Source organism: Lucilia cuprina, chromosome 6 (genome assembly GCF_022045245.1).
Source record: "Lucilia cuprina isolate Lc7/37 chromosome 6, ASM2204524v1, whole genome shotgun sequence".
Taxonomy (NCBI): domain Eukaryota; kingdom Metazoa; phylum Arthropoda; class Insecta; order Diptera; family Calliphoridae; genus Lucilia; species Lucilia cuprina.
In genome coordinates, this window is record NC_060954.1 from 62,857,182 (window position 1) to 62,873,747 (window position 16,566).

General features: G+C 26.6%; 1 protein-coding gene and 1 long non-coding RNA gene across 12 annotated transcripts in view; both read right to left on the reverse strand.

Moving 5' to 3' along the window:
• Positions 1 to 16,566, reverse strand: part of LOC111675923 (serine/threonine-protein kinase N) — a 36,270-nt gene that overhangs the window by 18,252 nt on the left and 1,452 nt on the right. For 2 of the 11 annotated variants that reach the window (XM_023436802.2, XM_023436791.2), the window contains exons 1-2: positions 3,248 to 3,653; positions 261 to 582 (exon numbers count right to left, since the gene is read on the reverse strand). In XM_023436802.2, the coding sequence (XP_023292570.2) occupies positions 261 to 582; positions 3,248 to 3,547 (622 nt within the window). In that variant the 5' untranslated portion in view covers positions 3,548 to 3,653. Of the gene's footprint in view, positions 1 to 260; positions 583 to 3,247; positions 3,721 to 7,745; positions 7,909 to 11,303; positions 11,688 to 16,566 lie in introns of those variants that run through there. The other 9 variants (XM_046953660.1, XM_046953663.1, XM_046953664.1 and 6 more) reach the window with 9 other exon arrangements.
• Positions 9,661 to 10,491, reverse strand: LOC124420533. The gene is made up of 3 exons (XR_006941251.1): positions 10,175 to 10,491; positions 10,057 to 10,106; positions 9,661 to 9,956 (listed from the first exon to the last, which is right to left on the reverse strand). It is a non-coding gene; the product is annotated as an uncharacterized LOC124420533 (long non-coding RNA).

Here is a 16,566-nt window from a genome sequence, read left to right on the forward strand (position 1 = left end):
AAATTTCCTTAGTAACTTCTTTCAAAATTTTTTAAAAAAATCAAACATAAACTATCATAAATTGTTAATGTATGTAAATCAGCTGTTGAAAAGCTTAAATTGCATTGTAAATATCAAAGAATGAAACCGCTCACAATCGTAACGAATATCGATATTGTGAAACTTTACTTGATCACAAAAGGCAAAACTAATACCATGGTATGTCCCTAATACTAACACTCTGATTAACGAATTTAAAGCAATGTTATATATATACTTACCACGATCATTATGTGTCACGACTGTATTACCTTGTGTTAGTAATATTTGTGATTCTAGCTCTTGCAGCTCAGATTTTAGCTCAGCTATTTTACTATTACTTTTCTTAACAATGGCAGCAACATCGTTCAACGAACGACGATCTTTAGCTACTTCTCTTAATTTCTCAGCCCCTTCTTTAATTTTCAACTCTTTACGAATCTCTCGTCGTATTGCTTCTTTGATTTCTTCAAGACGACTGGGTAAGGCGCTTTCTGGTAAATTATCTGTGAAACCATATTTGTAGCTAAGCTCATATAGTACAGGGTGTTTTATATATTCTCCCTAAAATAAAATAAATTAAAAACAAAAATAAATAAATAATTATATTTAGTATGTATGTTAATGTAAAAAAAACGAAATTTACACAAAAATTAAGAAATTCTGTACATGGTTTTAATTTTAAGCATTACAAAAATAAATGTGTAAATCGTTTCGAATATAGTCCAGCAAAATAATGTTTTTGATGTGGAATTTTAGATAGCTAAATCTGAAATTGCACATATGTAGCTTCTCCTTATCATTATTAATATTGCCGGTCAAAGGTCACAAAAATTTTAATTATAAATTCTACAGAGAATTATACTACTAATTGTTTTAGAGCTGTAGTACATTCTTTTTTAATCTATGATCGTAAGAATAAATAATAAAGTTATTGTTGTAACCTTTAACCCCCAATATCTGGTTTAACCTACATGGGGTTAATGGTGACATTTAGCATTTTAATTGAGATACCCCAGACAAATCACTGAGTCAAATTTCAACTGGCTATCCAAAATTCCTCAGTTGTTCTAAGTTTCTGGACTAATTTTCGTAGACTAAGTAAAAAATGTGACATTTTTTAAGTCTACTCTCGTAGTGCAGCAGACCATAGTTTTGGCGAGCTTGTACAAGTTTAAATTATGAAATAGTACTAATTTCTTATAAAAGTAGACTTATTTGGTATTAAAAGTAATAAATTACATTTCGTCTATTAAAAAGTCTATGGTCCAGTCAATGGGCTTGGTCATGGAATTTTCAATTAAATAGTCCATGAAGAAGTTTATTGAATAGTTTATGTACTACGAGTTTGACTTGTGTATGGACTTGTCTAATTACTATATTCTATCAGCTGGTCTATTTGCATTTCGATTAGTTGCAAATCGTAAAAATCGTAAGAAAAAAAAAGCAATTGTAATTACAATTTTGTAAGTTCTTATCTTAGTGACGGAGTTTCAGAAAAAATTTCGATTCAAAATACACTGTTGACTACTAGTGTATTTACAAAGTGGTCTATGGACTGGCCTTTTTTCTTGTCCATTGACTAAGCTTTAGATTTGTCAAATGAATATGATATGGACTAGCGTATTGAGAAGTCTATGGATTTATAGACATTAATTTTATGAAATATTTTAAAATATTAAAAACTATAAACTAGTTTATTGATTAGTCTATGAATTTAGTCTTTTTACTTGCCCAGATTACGGTGTAATGCAAAATACGGTTTAAGTAGATATTAGTTTTAGAAATAAATTCCAAATAATATTTGCAAAAAAAAAAAAACCATAACATTATTCTTAACACAAAATGTCATCAAGTATAATGTAATCAAATAATCGAATATACATATACTATAATGGCTAGACTAAAGTAAATTTTGTTTTTTTTTATTTATGATTAGATAAGTTTACAAAAGTAAAAGGGATGGATGGCAATGTAAGTAAATAAGAAATAAGAAATACATAACAAGTACAATAATATCATATAATTGGAATAAGGTTAATCAGTACATGTATACTAAGTACAATGTACATATAAAAATACATACATATAATTTTATAAAATGGCATAACATTTGTAAAATCTCGATTAGATTTCGACAACCTATTATTATTTAAAGAAATTTGCTAGATTTCTGTATAACGTCTGAAATATTAAAAAATACAATAACATGAAAAGCAGATCTAAAACTATAATCCATTTGTAATAAAGCAAGGTGTAATAAAAACGTATGAAGTAGTACTCGATCCGAAATATAACGGAGATTTGAGCGAAAAAACAACACATAAAATTCCAAGTTAATAACACAACTTCACTTACTTCACAATTTAAAAAATTAAAAAAAAAATTGTCCCAGATATAAGGAAGCTGACACTACAATTAATCAATTTATTTAACAATATAAAAGGTCAAAGGTAAAATTATTTACACACTAATGTACACAATTTATCAAAAAAAAAAAAAAAAAAAATATGCCTTAAGTCAAATTCAGTTATTTAATATTAGCACAAAAAAGTAATAATTATAAACTGTTAATATTGAAGCAAATCTGATAAACTATCAGTTGAAAACAAGACATAATTAAGAATAACAGTGCTATCAATAATAATTATATTTTGCACACTCTAATGAATAATTGAAAAAAGTTGAATTACGTTTTTTTGCTTTAATTTAAAAATCATGTATGTATGAATATGTAAACATATCGCCTATTTACTTCAATACTGACATTACTCCAAATTCAAGTTTCTTTTTTTTTACCAGAGAAATACAAAATATCAGTCTTTGATATCTACTAGTTTTGATGTAATAGTGATTTTTAAACATTATAACAATTTTTAAAACTCTTAAAAGCAGTTTTTTTTTTTCAAACTATAATTTTAAAATTATGACAATGTTCAAGAAAATGAGTGATCTAAATATACTTGTTGACAACCGCGTATGGAAATGAAAATAAAAAAAACATAAAAATACACACACACACAAATCACAGAGAGTACATAATAACATACACAAATAATAATTGACAATAAGAACAGATAAAATATATATAAGGATGATTTTTTAAGACGATGTGATTGCTAAGTGTAAATAAAACACGGGACCTACTAACAACAATACAATATAATATGCACATATGAATCAGTTACAAAAGGATTGATCTCGTAAAGGGATGACGACATTTTATTACCTCCGTATCAGTATCATAAAATACTGATGAAGCATGTGTGCTTACTGTGACACATACTGTTCCCCGTCTCAAGGACTTGAGTGATCCTTTTGAAATCTTACGCACTCGTATTGATTTTAATGATCGTGAACGTTGTAATTCCATATCAGGCGCAGAGTTGTGTCTGGTACGCGTTGTATTTAAAGCGGATATTTCTGAGTGGGTTTGTTGATACTTGTGATTTGGGGAAGAATTTTGGGACGAATTATGTGTTGTTAAGACACTTAGTTGGTTTTTAATGCGTAAAAATAGGTTATGCATTGGGAAAGTGACAGTTCGTATGGTTATTTTAAATTCAACTAAAATATTTTTTTATGCAGAAGATTTCACAACATTTTTTTACGGTAAATTTTTTACACAATAACCGGATATCTACGTTATATACATATTTCTTTCTATTAAAGTTTATACGAGGGTTGTATGAAAAGTTTATATTCGGTTACTTTGTTATATATAATAAAAAAAAGAATTTCCTTTGCTAAAACGGTATACTTTAAAAGAAACATTATATTTTGGTAAATCCATTAAAACATCGAATGTTAACGATCATTCTTAGATTTAGTAATATAAAAAAAACTGCTATCAGTTATCTAAACGATTGATTTTGTCTTTTTGTTTGTAACACATGGAAGTATTTCATTCTATGACGATCTAACCATATCCGTTAGTATGACTCATTATGAGGATACGTTTATATTCAATTCCCTTTTTAAAATTATTTAAAAGCATATTACTCACTTAAAAATGTCGCAAAAATAAGAAATATGTCATAAATAAGTTTTACAAAGTTATTTTGGGGATCGATTTATAATTGAAACTACTATCCCTAACAAGTTGCTTCATCTCTCTTTAGGAAGAAAATTTACTATGAAAAGTACAAAAATTATTATTTTTATAAAGGACTTGCTTTTTAATATACGGTAAACTTGGTTCATAACCTAACAATATATTTATCGAGTTTATTTCGATTGAAAATCTTGATCTCAGTACAAGATATTAGAAAAAATTACTGCAATCTTTTCGAAATGGGTGTCAAAAAATCCGTAATTTTTAGCGGATTGCCGGAAAAATAATTAAAGTTTTCTTAGAGTTTTTCTTGGGAGGAAATTGTACTAAATATAAGGAAAATAATCAAAATTAATACTTAAAACTAATCAACTAATTTTTGATTAATTTTGATTTTTTTTATTATTTTCATTAATTCCAATTAATCCCTGATTATTTTTAGATTATTTTTAATTGTAATCAATAATTAATTCAAAAAATTTAAAATAATCGTTAATTAATCATTAATTTTTATATTTAATAAAAATAATCTAATTAAAAATGATTACGACTATTAATCATTATTTTACAGCTATGGTTTTGAGCATTCAGTTAGTTAATTTTGTTTGGTAGTTTAAGCCAATGGAGGTTCAAGTATAAGCAGGTGTTAAAACCTATACTATTATTAGCTGTTTATAATAATAGTAGATATAGTTACGATTTCATTTGAATTTTTTTATTAATTCGATAAGAAAGTAAACATAAAACAAGAAAGAACATAAATTACAAATAATTTTGTAATAGAATAGCCATACCGAAAGGATTAAAATAAAGTAAATATTCCGAAATAAATTGTAACTAAAATTTATAAAAGAACATGTTTGTTACCACCCACCAAACAAGATAGTTACAATCAAACACAAAACATATGTACATACATGTGTATGTATGTCTGCACGTACACTATAGCCGTCTATGAAATTCATAAATATATTTCAATAGAGTATTCTAATAATTATAACACAATCGATAAATTTTAATACTGTTATTAAATGATCCCTATAAAAAAGGATAAAAATAAATATGTATGTAGTAAAAAATCGATTAAATAAAAGAGGCAAAAAAAAGGAAATGAATATTTTTGTGTATGTAAAAAAGTTAAAAAGGAAGACTACAACAAACACTTGTCGTTTAACATCAATTCAATTCATTCATTCATATTAAAATTAAAGAATGAATGTATAGAATTCGATATTGAATGTTATCACAATGTATGCTTGGATGTGTGTATGTAAATAAAAAATAACATACAAATACAAACACCCATTATACTTATACATACACATGTACATGCATACATACGTACGTTAAATAGTAAATATTTGCTTATGTACAAACAGTTGTTGTAAATATTCTCTTTAAGGGAATGTAAGTAATTGTGTACGTATGTATATATGTATGTATGTATGTTTGTAGTTTGCGGTAGCAAAAACATACAAACTTAAGTATGAGTAATTAAAATTACTATTTTTCTTTTATTGAGTTCGATGAATTTAATATATATTTTTATAATTTAGAAAACATTCTAATCACTAAACACTTGCAGCCATCATCCATCAAGTTTCCTTTTAGCCCATTTGCTTACTTTGTTAATTTTGTATTTTAAATTATTTTAGGACTAGACACCTATTTATGTACCACATGCATAAACATCTATCTAACTGTGCATGTGTATATTTTACACAAATTGCTTTAATTTATTTTTAGCCTTGTTGTACTATGCACTTTTGTTGTTGTTACTAAGAATGCATTTAAAAATTTTTTAATTAGATTATAATTATAATTATTATTTATTTCTTTTGTTATTTTTGTTTTGTTTTCTTTTTACCACTAACGCGTTCACGGAGAAAATGAAGAAAATAACGGAATGTATGGTTGTAAAATTAGCGCCACATGACTTAAACGTTTCAAATTTTTAATAATCACTGACTGAGTCACAACACTGAAGAAAAATTAATACCTTATAGACGGAACGACCGTCATAATAATCGAAAAGCTCACGAATACAAGAAGATAAAAGAGGCAAAAACAAATAGAAAGAAAATAAAAAAAACAGTGAAAATTTTAATACGATAAGCTTTTCACTGCTACTCCACTCTTTTCCAACTGTAACAGTAATAACGAACGTTAAGCGACAATACGGCCAACAATATTTTATTCTCTCCCAATGGTTTTATTAACTTAAATGTTTTATTTTTTATCATTGTGGTTCGTATTTCTGTGAGTATATGTGTGTGTTTCAACAGAGAAAAAGAACATTTTTAGAGATACGAATACAAGCTGTCGTTCTTTTCGGTGATGATACTGATGATACTCTTGCTATTTGGTACTTTATTGTATATATGTAAATATTGGCTATGTTAATCTCTTAAAAGAATGTCCCTCAGAAACAGTGTTGCAAATTAGACATAAATGACGTTTATGAAATGGCGATGAAATGTAGTCTCATCTATATTCTGGTCTAAAGTCTTATCTATAGTGTAGTCTATAGTCTAGTCTGTAGTCTAGTCTATAGTCTAGTCTATAGTCTAGTCTACAGTTTAGTCCACTGTGTAGTCTTGTCTATAGTTTAGTCTATAATCTTCTTATCACTGTTTAGTGAAAATTATCTTGTGCGGATTGTTTTTATATTAAGTTGTCTGCTCAGTTATTGGTAAACTTTGAATAACATTCGCAATATGCAAAATGTATGGTTAAGACATAAAAAAATTAAATGTTTAAAGATTTTTAAAGTTATGATGTTTAAAGATAGAATACTATTTATGTATGTATTAATATATAGTCTAGTCTATAGTCTAGTCTATAGTCTATTCTATAGTTTAGTCTATAGACTAGTCTATAGTCACGTCTATAGTCTAGTCTATAGTCTAGTCTATAGTCTAGTCTATAGTCTAGTCTATAGTCTAGTCTATAGTCTAGTCTATAGTCTAGTCTATAGTCTAGTCTATAGTCTAGTCTATAGTCTAGTCTATAGTCTAGTCTATAGTCTAGTCTATAGTCTAATCTGTAGTCTAGTCTATAGTCTAGTCTGTAGTCTAGTCTATAGTCTAGTCTGTAGTCTAGTCTATAGTCTTATATATAGTCTAGTCTATAGTTTAGTCTATAGTCTAGTCTATAGTCTAGACTATAGTCTAGTCTATAGTCTTGTCTATAGTCTAGTCTATAGTCTAGTCTATAGTCTTGTCTATAGTCTAGTCTATAGTCTTGTCTATAGTCTAGTCTATAGTTTAGTCCACTGTGTAGTCTTGTCTATAGTTTAGTCTATAATCTTCTTCTTATCACTGTTTAGTGAAAATTATCTTGTGCGGATTGTTTTTATATTAAGTTGTCTGCTCAGTTGTTGGTAAACTTTGAATAACATTCGCAATATGCATAAAAAATTTAAATGTTTAAAGATTTTTAAAGTTATGATGTTTAAAGATAGAATACTATTTATGTATGTATGTATTAATAACTTAATGTCAATTTATTTATATTAAACAAGTTTTATATGGTATCTACATAACATCAATTCCTTCCTCCTATTTTTAACTATAAAAAACTTCATCATGTATGTATTTAAAATTCAAAGACCTTTAACCATAACAAAGTTAAAATTCCACCAAAAAATATGTAATGATAAATTTTGACATACATGTATATACCCACTAATGCGTGTTTTTAGATCCTTTAAAAACACCATATTCATTGTCAGCGATGTCATGATGGTGACTTACTTCAACATTCTTTTTTCACCAGTACAATTAAAACTTTTTTAATACCTGTCATTTTTTTAAGAGTAAGTAAACAAAACAAACCTGTAACAAAAGAAGAAGAAGAAATAATTCATTACTTGGGAATCAATTTGTGTATTCATTAAAAAAAAAAAAAATAAAAAAAAATCAACTTGTTAATAAAGAATACTATTTGTATAACCTATTTTTTGTTACGATTATCGGTACATGCTATATAATCTATATAAAACGAGGAAACGAAGATAATATGCAAAAGATTACACAAAAAATGTATTCTCTAAGATTCTCTTAATAATTGCATTTTTTACTATAAATAAATAAATTCAAGGAATATTGACACCATTGCGGAGCGAAAATGTTTAAATAAAATTAAAATTTGAATTTATATGTATATAATCATATTATTTACCAAATTATAAATAGTTTTAATAATAGAAAAGAAGACCAATTATAATTATTTCACTCAAACTTTGTTTTAATTAATGTTTACTAAAATATAATTGTAATGAATTTAAAGCAATCTACATCGATTAAATCCATGATTTACAAATACATTGTCATGTTGTTGGTACCACATGAGGTAATTTTGAATTGCACCAATGAATTGTGAGAAAACTTGTACAAATGTATCTGCTTTGTAAAATTTATTTAGTTGCATCTTTGAAAATTAATTTTCTGTTTTAATAACTATATTCATATGGTGTAAGCTGGTACTACCTACCTATTTACACTGAGGCAAACTTAATTTTGTACAAACAAAATTTTTATAAACAATTTTTATTTTCTTAAAAAATTGTATTCATTTAAGTTGCAAGCGAATTGTAATTAATTTTTACTAAATTTATTTTCAATTCAAATTTAAATTAATTCATTTTTGTGAGAAAAGAATTAATTCAAAATTTGCTAATTCAACGCATGGATAATTTGCGAATCAGTTATAATATAAATATTTCATCTGAAGCTCTGTCCGAATTCAATGAAATTTAGTGAAAATACTTTTCTGACTATAGTAAATATATTCATATAGGAGGTGATAGAAGGAGAAGGAGGCATGGAATGATGCTGTGATAACGGATCTAATAGAACTTAATTGTTTAGCTAATATTAGAAAAATTGTCACATAATTTGTATCGGCGTTAAAAATATTCGGACTAGCAGTAGGGATATTGTACGTGTTAAATTTTCATAACCTACATCACTTTAGTAGGGAAGGGTATATTGGGCTTGTGCTGATTAGCGTTCTATATATCGACTTTCGAATAATCGAACAATCGGCTTTTTGTCGAAAAAAGTCGAAAAGCCGAAGTCGACTTTTTTGTTCAAAAAAAGTCGATAACTCGACTATCGTCTGTGAAAAAAGTCGAAAAGTCGATTTTGTTAATAGAAGTCGAAAAGTCGATAAGTTGAAAAAAGTCGAAAAAAAAGTAAAAAAGTCGTAAAAAGTCGAAAACTCGAAAATTGTACAAGCAAGTCAAATATAGTCGAAAAATTTATAAAAGTGGAAAAAAGTCAAAAACTCTAAAATAGTCGGAAAAACTCGATAAAAAGTCAGAAAATAGTCAAAAGAAGTAGAAAATTGTCGGAAAAAGTCGAAAAGTCGTAAAAAGTCAAAAAAGTCGAAACGTCGAAAAAAGTCGAAAAGTCGACTATTTATAAAATATTTATAGTCGAAAAGTCTAAAAGTCGCCTTTTCATTAAATAAAAAAGTCTAAGAATCGATTAACTAAATGAAAAAATTGAAAAGTCGACTTTTTGTTTCAACTATAGAACTAGCACTAGGGTTTTATAGTTGAAACAAAAAGTAACGCATTGAAATCATAATCATTTTTTGGATTGATATAGTAATTTTCAAAATAATCATGAAACTTGACACAAACGTTTATTTTGACACAGGGACAATATCTATTGAAAATGATTAAAATCGGTTTATTATTTCACCTAGCTCTGATACAGCCACACCCTCTAAATAGGGCTATTGAGTCCATAATTATGTTAAATGTTTTAGTAATTCTACCAAAATTAGCACAACTTAGTTTTGGCAAGTCTGAAAGTTACTGGTGATTTTCGTAATGATCGAGCTTCATTTGACTCTAGCCCCCATACAAAGTTGCCTTCAGAAAATTAATTAAAAATCAATAAACACAATTAGGAATTAGAGCAAAAAATAATTTAAAGGCATTATTATTAAAAATAATCCACATGTTTTCTTACTATTCACTGGAGTAGGGTATCATATGGTCAGCCAGGCCCGACTATAGAATCTTACTTGTTACATATGGGAAAATATAGAAACTAAAATATTAGAATGTTGTACATGGGAACATAATACCTTCCATATAAATTAAGTGCATGAAATCTCTAATTTTGCTTTGTTCACGATAATTTTGAGAATGTGTTCCAACTTTATCATTTCCAGAACTGGTTCCACTAGAAACTTAGCTACATAAGTATTAATGTTTTTGCTATGAGATTGAAATTATAAACAAAACATTTTTCTTTTGGTCGATAAAATCGATTTCTAAGCCACCGTTTGCCGACTAGAGAAATGGAAGTGCGTTTTCTCGTAAAATAAAAATATGAAAAATTGTAAAGGATTTCTTATTTTTATTGTAAAGTACACTGTGTATAGATTGTTTTTTTATAAATTCTTAAAAATTTAAGTTTTCTTATTTGCATAATAACATTGATAATATTTTGAAGCACTTATTTGGAATTTTATTATTATAAATCAATGTTCTAAATTAATAACACAAGTACATATTTAGAATTTATTTAAAAACAAAAATATATGAAATCATTAATGCTTTTTTGGGGAAAAACATTTACAAATTAACACAAAACCATAACAAACACAAACAATAAACATTGTTAAAATATGCAAAGAAAGTATTAAAATGTTTAAACACATTCTTTTATGGCATTATTTATTATTTTTAAAGTTATGGACTTGGTGTGCTTTTAGAATATTTAATTTTCTAATTTGTGGATATTCAAGACTCCGTCAAGACAGACAAGTAAAAGTAAGACACTTTTAAATTTCACTTTTTTATATTGAATAAATACAAAATAAAAACGAACATTTTAAGAAAAATGTTTCAAAAAAGAATAACAAAAATAACTATTAAATACACTTTCATTTTAGGTAGAAATATGTTAAATTTTTTTTTTTTTGGATTTTTAAAAATTAATTAAGTTTTATAAGAAAACAACAACAAAAATAGTTTCTTAAAATAACTTTAGAATAATGTTGAACTATTTGAATTGAAATATTTTGCATTGTTAGATTTAAAACACTTTAGTTACAAATTGCAGCTCTTAATTTGTTTGAAATGGATAACTTGTTGTTAATATTCTAATAGAAGTTTATTTACGCGCTTTTAAGGAAAATATATTACAAAAAAAAAAAAAAAACAACATGCACTAGATCAGAAGAGAAAGAAATATGTATATACACGTACATGATATTTATGTATGAATTTTTTGTTATAAATATGTATTTATGTATGGTTGGATGTATCACAACCTCTATCAAATACTTAATCGTCCGTCATTGCCGATGAACGAAAAAGAGAAAATAAAACAAGTATACGTTGAGTTCAATACGTTCAATGCGACAACTTTCACGACGACAGCAAAGAAACACTTTACGAACTCTAAAATTTATGCACATGTTTGTTTGTCGTGTATCTATGTATGTATCTAAATATCTATACACAAACATACATACATATATAAAGATATTTTAAGTTTTATTTTAGTTTTTTTTTCTTTCTTTTTTTAAACACTCAACATATGGAACAGATACATACAAAAGCTTCGAAAATAACACGACCGGCTTCATGCAAAGTTTATATACAACTAAACTAAACTTAAGTCAACAACATTAAGCTGAAAAAAAAATACAAAATAAAAACCCATTCGGTTTGGGTGTATGAAGAAAGAAATGATATAAAGAAATCAAAGAAGAACAAAAAGGAAATGCATTAAAATAAGAGACTTGAGAAATAAATAATGCGGACGTTTGTTTTTTTTTTTAATTTTAATTTTTTTCTTTCCCTTGTTTTTTGTCTTTAGTTTAAACCTGGCACAATGTAAGCAGCACAGAAGAAGCAGCACGTTAAACTTAAAAGCACAAAGATACAGATAATGAAGAAGATAGTGTGCATTTACTTTAAGAGTGTCATAACAAACATATCGATGGGTTTAAACATTTTTACCATAATGTTATCGTCCCGTTCGAACAGTTTATAACAGAATGGGCAAATAGAATTCTCAAATTGTACAAAACAACATTAACAATTCTATTTTTTTTGATTAAATTTGTACCAAATCAATTATTTTCAAATTTTAAACAAAACTAGTAATTTCCCAGTTGGAAATTTTGTCTTAAGGACAATGTCACAAGTGAATCCTTAAGTACAAGTTATCAGGTGATGATATTTTACAGTTGATGTTTCCATGATATGTCAGTACATTTTCTGTTGCTGACTAGTACTGGCAATTTGCATAGGACGTCTGAATGACATGACAGACAGATTTGAGATTTACCTACCAAATATATAGTTCCACAACATTTTACTAGCTATCAAAAATTTAATAAAAATATAATTTTGTGTTATAAATATGTATAAATTGTTCTGATATTCTTAGTAAAGCTTTCTATTTTTTATACTCTTTTATATTTACTAAAAGTATAGAGTACATTTTTTTGGATTTTAGCATCATATATGACCAATCACGTAAGAGTATTGTAAAATTCTTCACTTAACATATCACATAATTGTCCTAACTATTGACAAGTCGCTAAAAATAACTGCTGACATTTGGTTAAATATAGAAGAAAGTTATCAAGTACGATTCTGTATTTAGGAAAGTTTTTGTATGGGAAGGTAATCTGACATGTCATGAAGTATATCCAAAAGACGTCTTAAGGAAATTTCCAACTGGGTTGGTATTAGCCTTTAATTCAATAAATAAGTCCATTTGATCACCTTATTAGTCCATAGAGTGGACTAGTCTATAGATTAGAATGTTATAGATAAGTCCTAAGGAAAATTCATAGAGTAGCCTATAAACTAAGTAATAGAATATTCTATAGACTCGACTCTAAAGACTAGATAATAGTAGGAAAATTCATAAACTATTCTCTAGACTAATTAATACACCAAATTCCTTAGACAAGTCCAAAGTCTGATAAAAAGTACTTTAAGAATCTATTCTACACTCTTAGCACTTCAATTTTCAAAATCCTTGATTTATGTAAAAGTCTATTTTCAATTTTGAATGGTTTTGAGTTAAGACCATCTTAAGGTAAATTAATTTATAAATATGTTTGTTTGTAATAATAATTGCAAATGTTAGTAATCTACAAAACTATATATATTTACAATTTAACATATCGGTATAGGAATTTATTAGGGTGATCCTTTTTTTGTTGAAATTAAAATATCTATGATTAGTTGACGTGTGAAGCAGTTTTCGTCAACCAGACTCATTAGGGTCGAGAATGTGTCCCATTGTTATACATTTTTATATAAAAACTAACCGAATTGACATCTATATCTCTATGGTAGATAAGTAAGTAAAGCATCGTAAGATTGATCATCTGATTCATGCAAAATAAGACCGTCATATAACGGCCATTCTAAGGTCAGACAAAGCTGGACACAAAAATCTATATTTTAATAAAAAAATAGTTTTCATTAGTTTCAGTTAACGAGAATGAGCACCCATTGTCATACCCCAATGTATGGGGTAGGTAAGGAGACTATCGTCAGAGTCATGCAAAATAAGACCGGCCTATAACGTGTATGCTTTTATTTTAAACTATAAATTTTATGGGCTGAATTTGTTTTAGTTTAGTTTTTTTTTGTAATTTCCCTTTTTTTAAATATATGGCTTCCTGAAATTCTTTTACTTGTATTTGTTTGTTTATTTTTCAATGTTTTCCAATTTTCTGTGTATGTTTTTTGGTCATTAGGTTGACGATAGGAGGTTTAAGCGGATTATTTACGGAGAATAAGAGAAAAGAAAACCAATTAACACAAAAAATGTAACTACTCAAAATAGTCTAGTTTTAAGAAAATTGTAAAATTTTTGAAAAGTTCAAAATTTACTTTTTTTGTTTTAAATTTATTCCAATTATTTATTTACATCAAAAAAAAAATGGAATTAGAAAAAAAGTTGAGTTGTCACTTTTTGAATATATTGTTTTGAAAATGTAAATATGTAAAAGTAAAATACTAATTTTAAAATTAATACATTTTTGCTAACATTATCAATATGAAGTTAAATTGGTTTGAAAAAATTAGTAAATATGCCATAATTGTTTTACTAATTTCTCAATTTTAAATAAATTTTATTACATAATAATTAAATTGAAAGGATTTTATTTCATTAAATGGACTACATAGAATATTAAAGAGAAAAACCACAGGTAATGGTCTGAACCCAAACAAAAGAAATTAAGATCAATAACACTCACTTTAGAATGCATTAAGCCACTTTTACAAATCTTTATATTAACTTAAAATAATGTTTCAATTATAAAATACTACTTTCAAAAAATATTTTCTTGAATTTATTGTTCATATAAAATTACTTTGTGCAGTATTTTATTAATTAAATATTTAATTTATTTAAATACAAAAATTAAGAGACAGTGTAAATAAAAAAAGTAATTTCTCACAGTAGTAATTTCTCTTTTATAAATTAAATAAAAAAATTAATGTTATACGCTTTCTTTATAAAACGATATCACAATGCAGAATTTAAGGAAATTAAAAATATACATAAATACGTACATACATACATATGTATGTATATGATATGCATAGTAGATATTGACAATAATCCAAAAGAAAAACAGATAAACTAAATTAGATTAATGCAAAAAAATATTTATTAAAAAGAAAATTTTCGATACAGTTCACACAAACGTTCGCTAATTGTATACTATGTAAAATACATTTTTATATAGCTGATCAACTTTTGTTTATTGACAGAAGAAATGGGGAAAAACTAGCGAATATATATAAACATTCAAACATATGTATGTATATTCTTAGTTATACGAGGGTCATGTTTATTCAAAAAAGTTTTTCATATATTATAGCATGGTTATCAAAGATTTACAAAAATCTTTGCCATCCAAAAACTCTTCTTTAGAAGTTCTTTTTTTTGCTAGGCTCCTATGGAGCTCTAATAAAATGTCACAAAAAAATACTAGAAAAATCTCTTTTCAATCAAAAACCTGAACCATTTGAACGTACAGTAATTTAAATGTAATTTAATAGCTTAAAGCTGTTGTTGTAAATATTGAATGATTTCAAAATATCACGAATTGAAACAAATCTTTCTGAAAATTGGTCCCAAACTTCACGATTTCAAACAAAAATTGCAAGAGCAGTATTTCGAGGAAAGACGCTTTAAATGTTTTATGCTATTTGAGTGTTTCTGAAATAATCATGGTATTCGAAGAAAAGCCATCTACTAGAAAGGCTAGTGTCAAACGATAAACGATATGATCTATACTTTCCATCCGTTCCCTAGAGCAAGTATCGACACTTCAAAAGAAGTTGTTCCAATATGAAATTTCCCGTTAGTTCTAGTTTCAAAGATAATGTGGTTTTTGTAAAAACGTTATTTATTTTTATTAAATTTCTCAGAATCTGACCAATATTCATGGAGTTATTCAACAACATGGTAATCAACATAAAATTATTTCTAATTGGAGTATAGTTATGATGACAGGATACCTTGGATGTCCTGGAAGTTGTATCAACTTTTTCCCGTTTATCCTAATAACTTTAATTTAATGTAAACAAGTTTGATTTATTTATTGCAACATAGTATTAAATACATAACAATACTAACATTTTAACATTACAATTGGAAATTAGTTAAAAATTTAGTGAAACAACAAAATTTGTTCTTCATACATCATCTATACACAAATATGAAACTTTGAAAGCAATAAGATCCTCACAAACATTATGACAAGCACTTACAAACATCAAAAAATATATTTTTTAAAAGAAACGATATTGCATATATATTCAATTCACTATCGGTATCATATTGTTGTATCATCACATATTTCGCATAAAAAATTTTTTAACACAAAAACAAACGAATAGTGAAAACTTACGACATACAACGTTACGGCACTGATTGTGAATTGTATAATATTTTGAATTCATGGATATGTAAAGATAACAAACAATAGTTGAATTCAAACCGAAATATTTTACTGCTTTTTAACCGAAAAATAATATTATTGGTTCGTGTTGATAGTACTTTATGGAAAAACCCTAACAAATTTAGTCCAAAGTATTGTTTTAAGGATAAAGCAAAGAAAGGCTAAATTTTTAAATTCTTTGCAAGGCAATCTTGTTTACTGCTAACTATCATCATGTTAAAATCTTTAAAAATATGATTTTGTGTAGATTTTAATCTTGTTACAAAAACTTTGGAATTTAGTTCTGCAAAATAAAGTAAAAAAATGGCATAAACATTGTCTGTACAAAAATGGCAATATCTCAAAAACTATAGCTAAGCGAAAATTTTAATAACAATTTTTGAACTCAGCAAATGGAAATACCTAGGTATTAATTATTTTTATTTAAAAGGCACGCAAAAAGTTCGATTTTGTTGACTTGGACTTGACTCGAAGGATTAATCCAAAATGTTTCTATAACTTTTTGAACTTATGCTATGTAT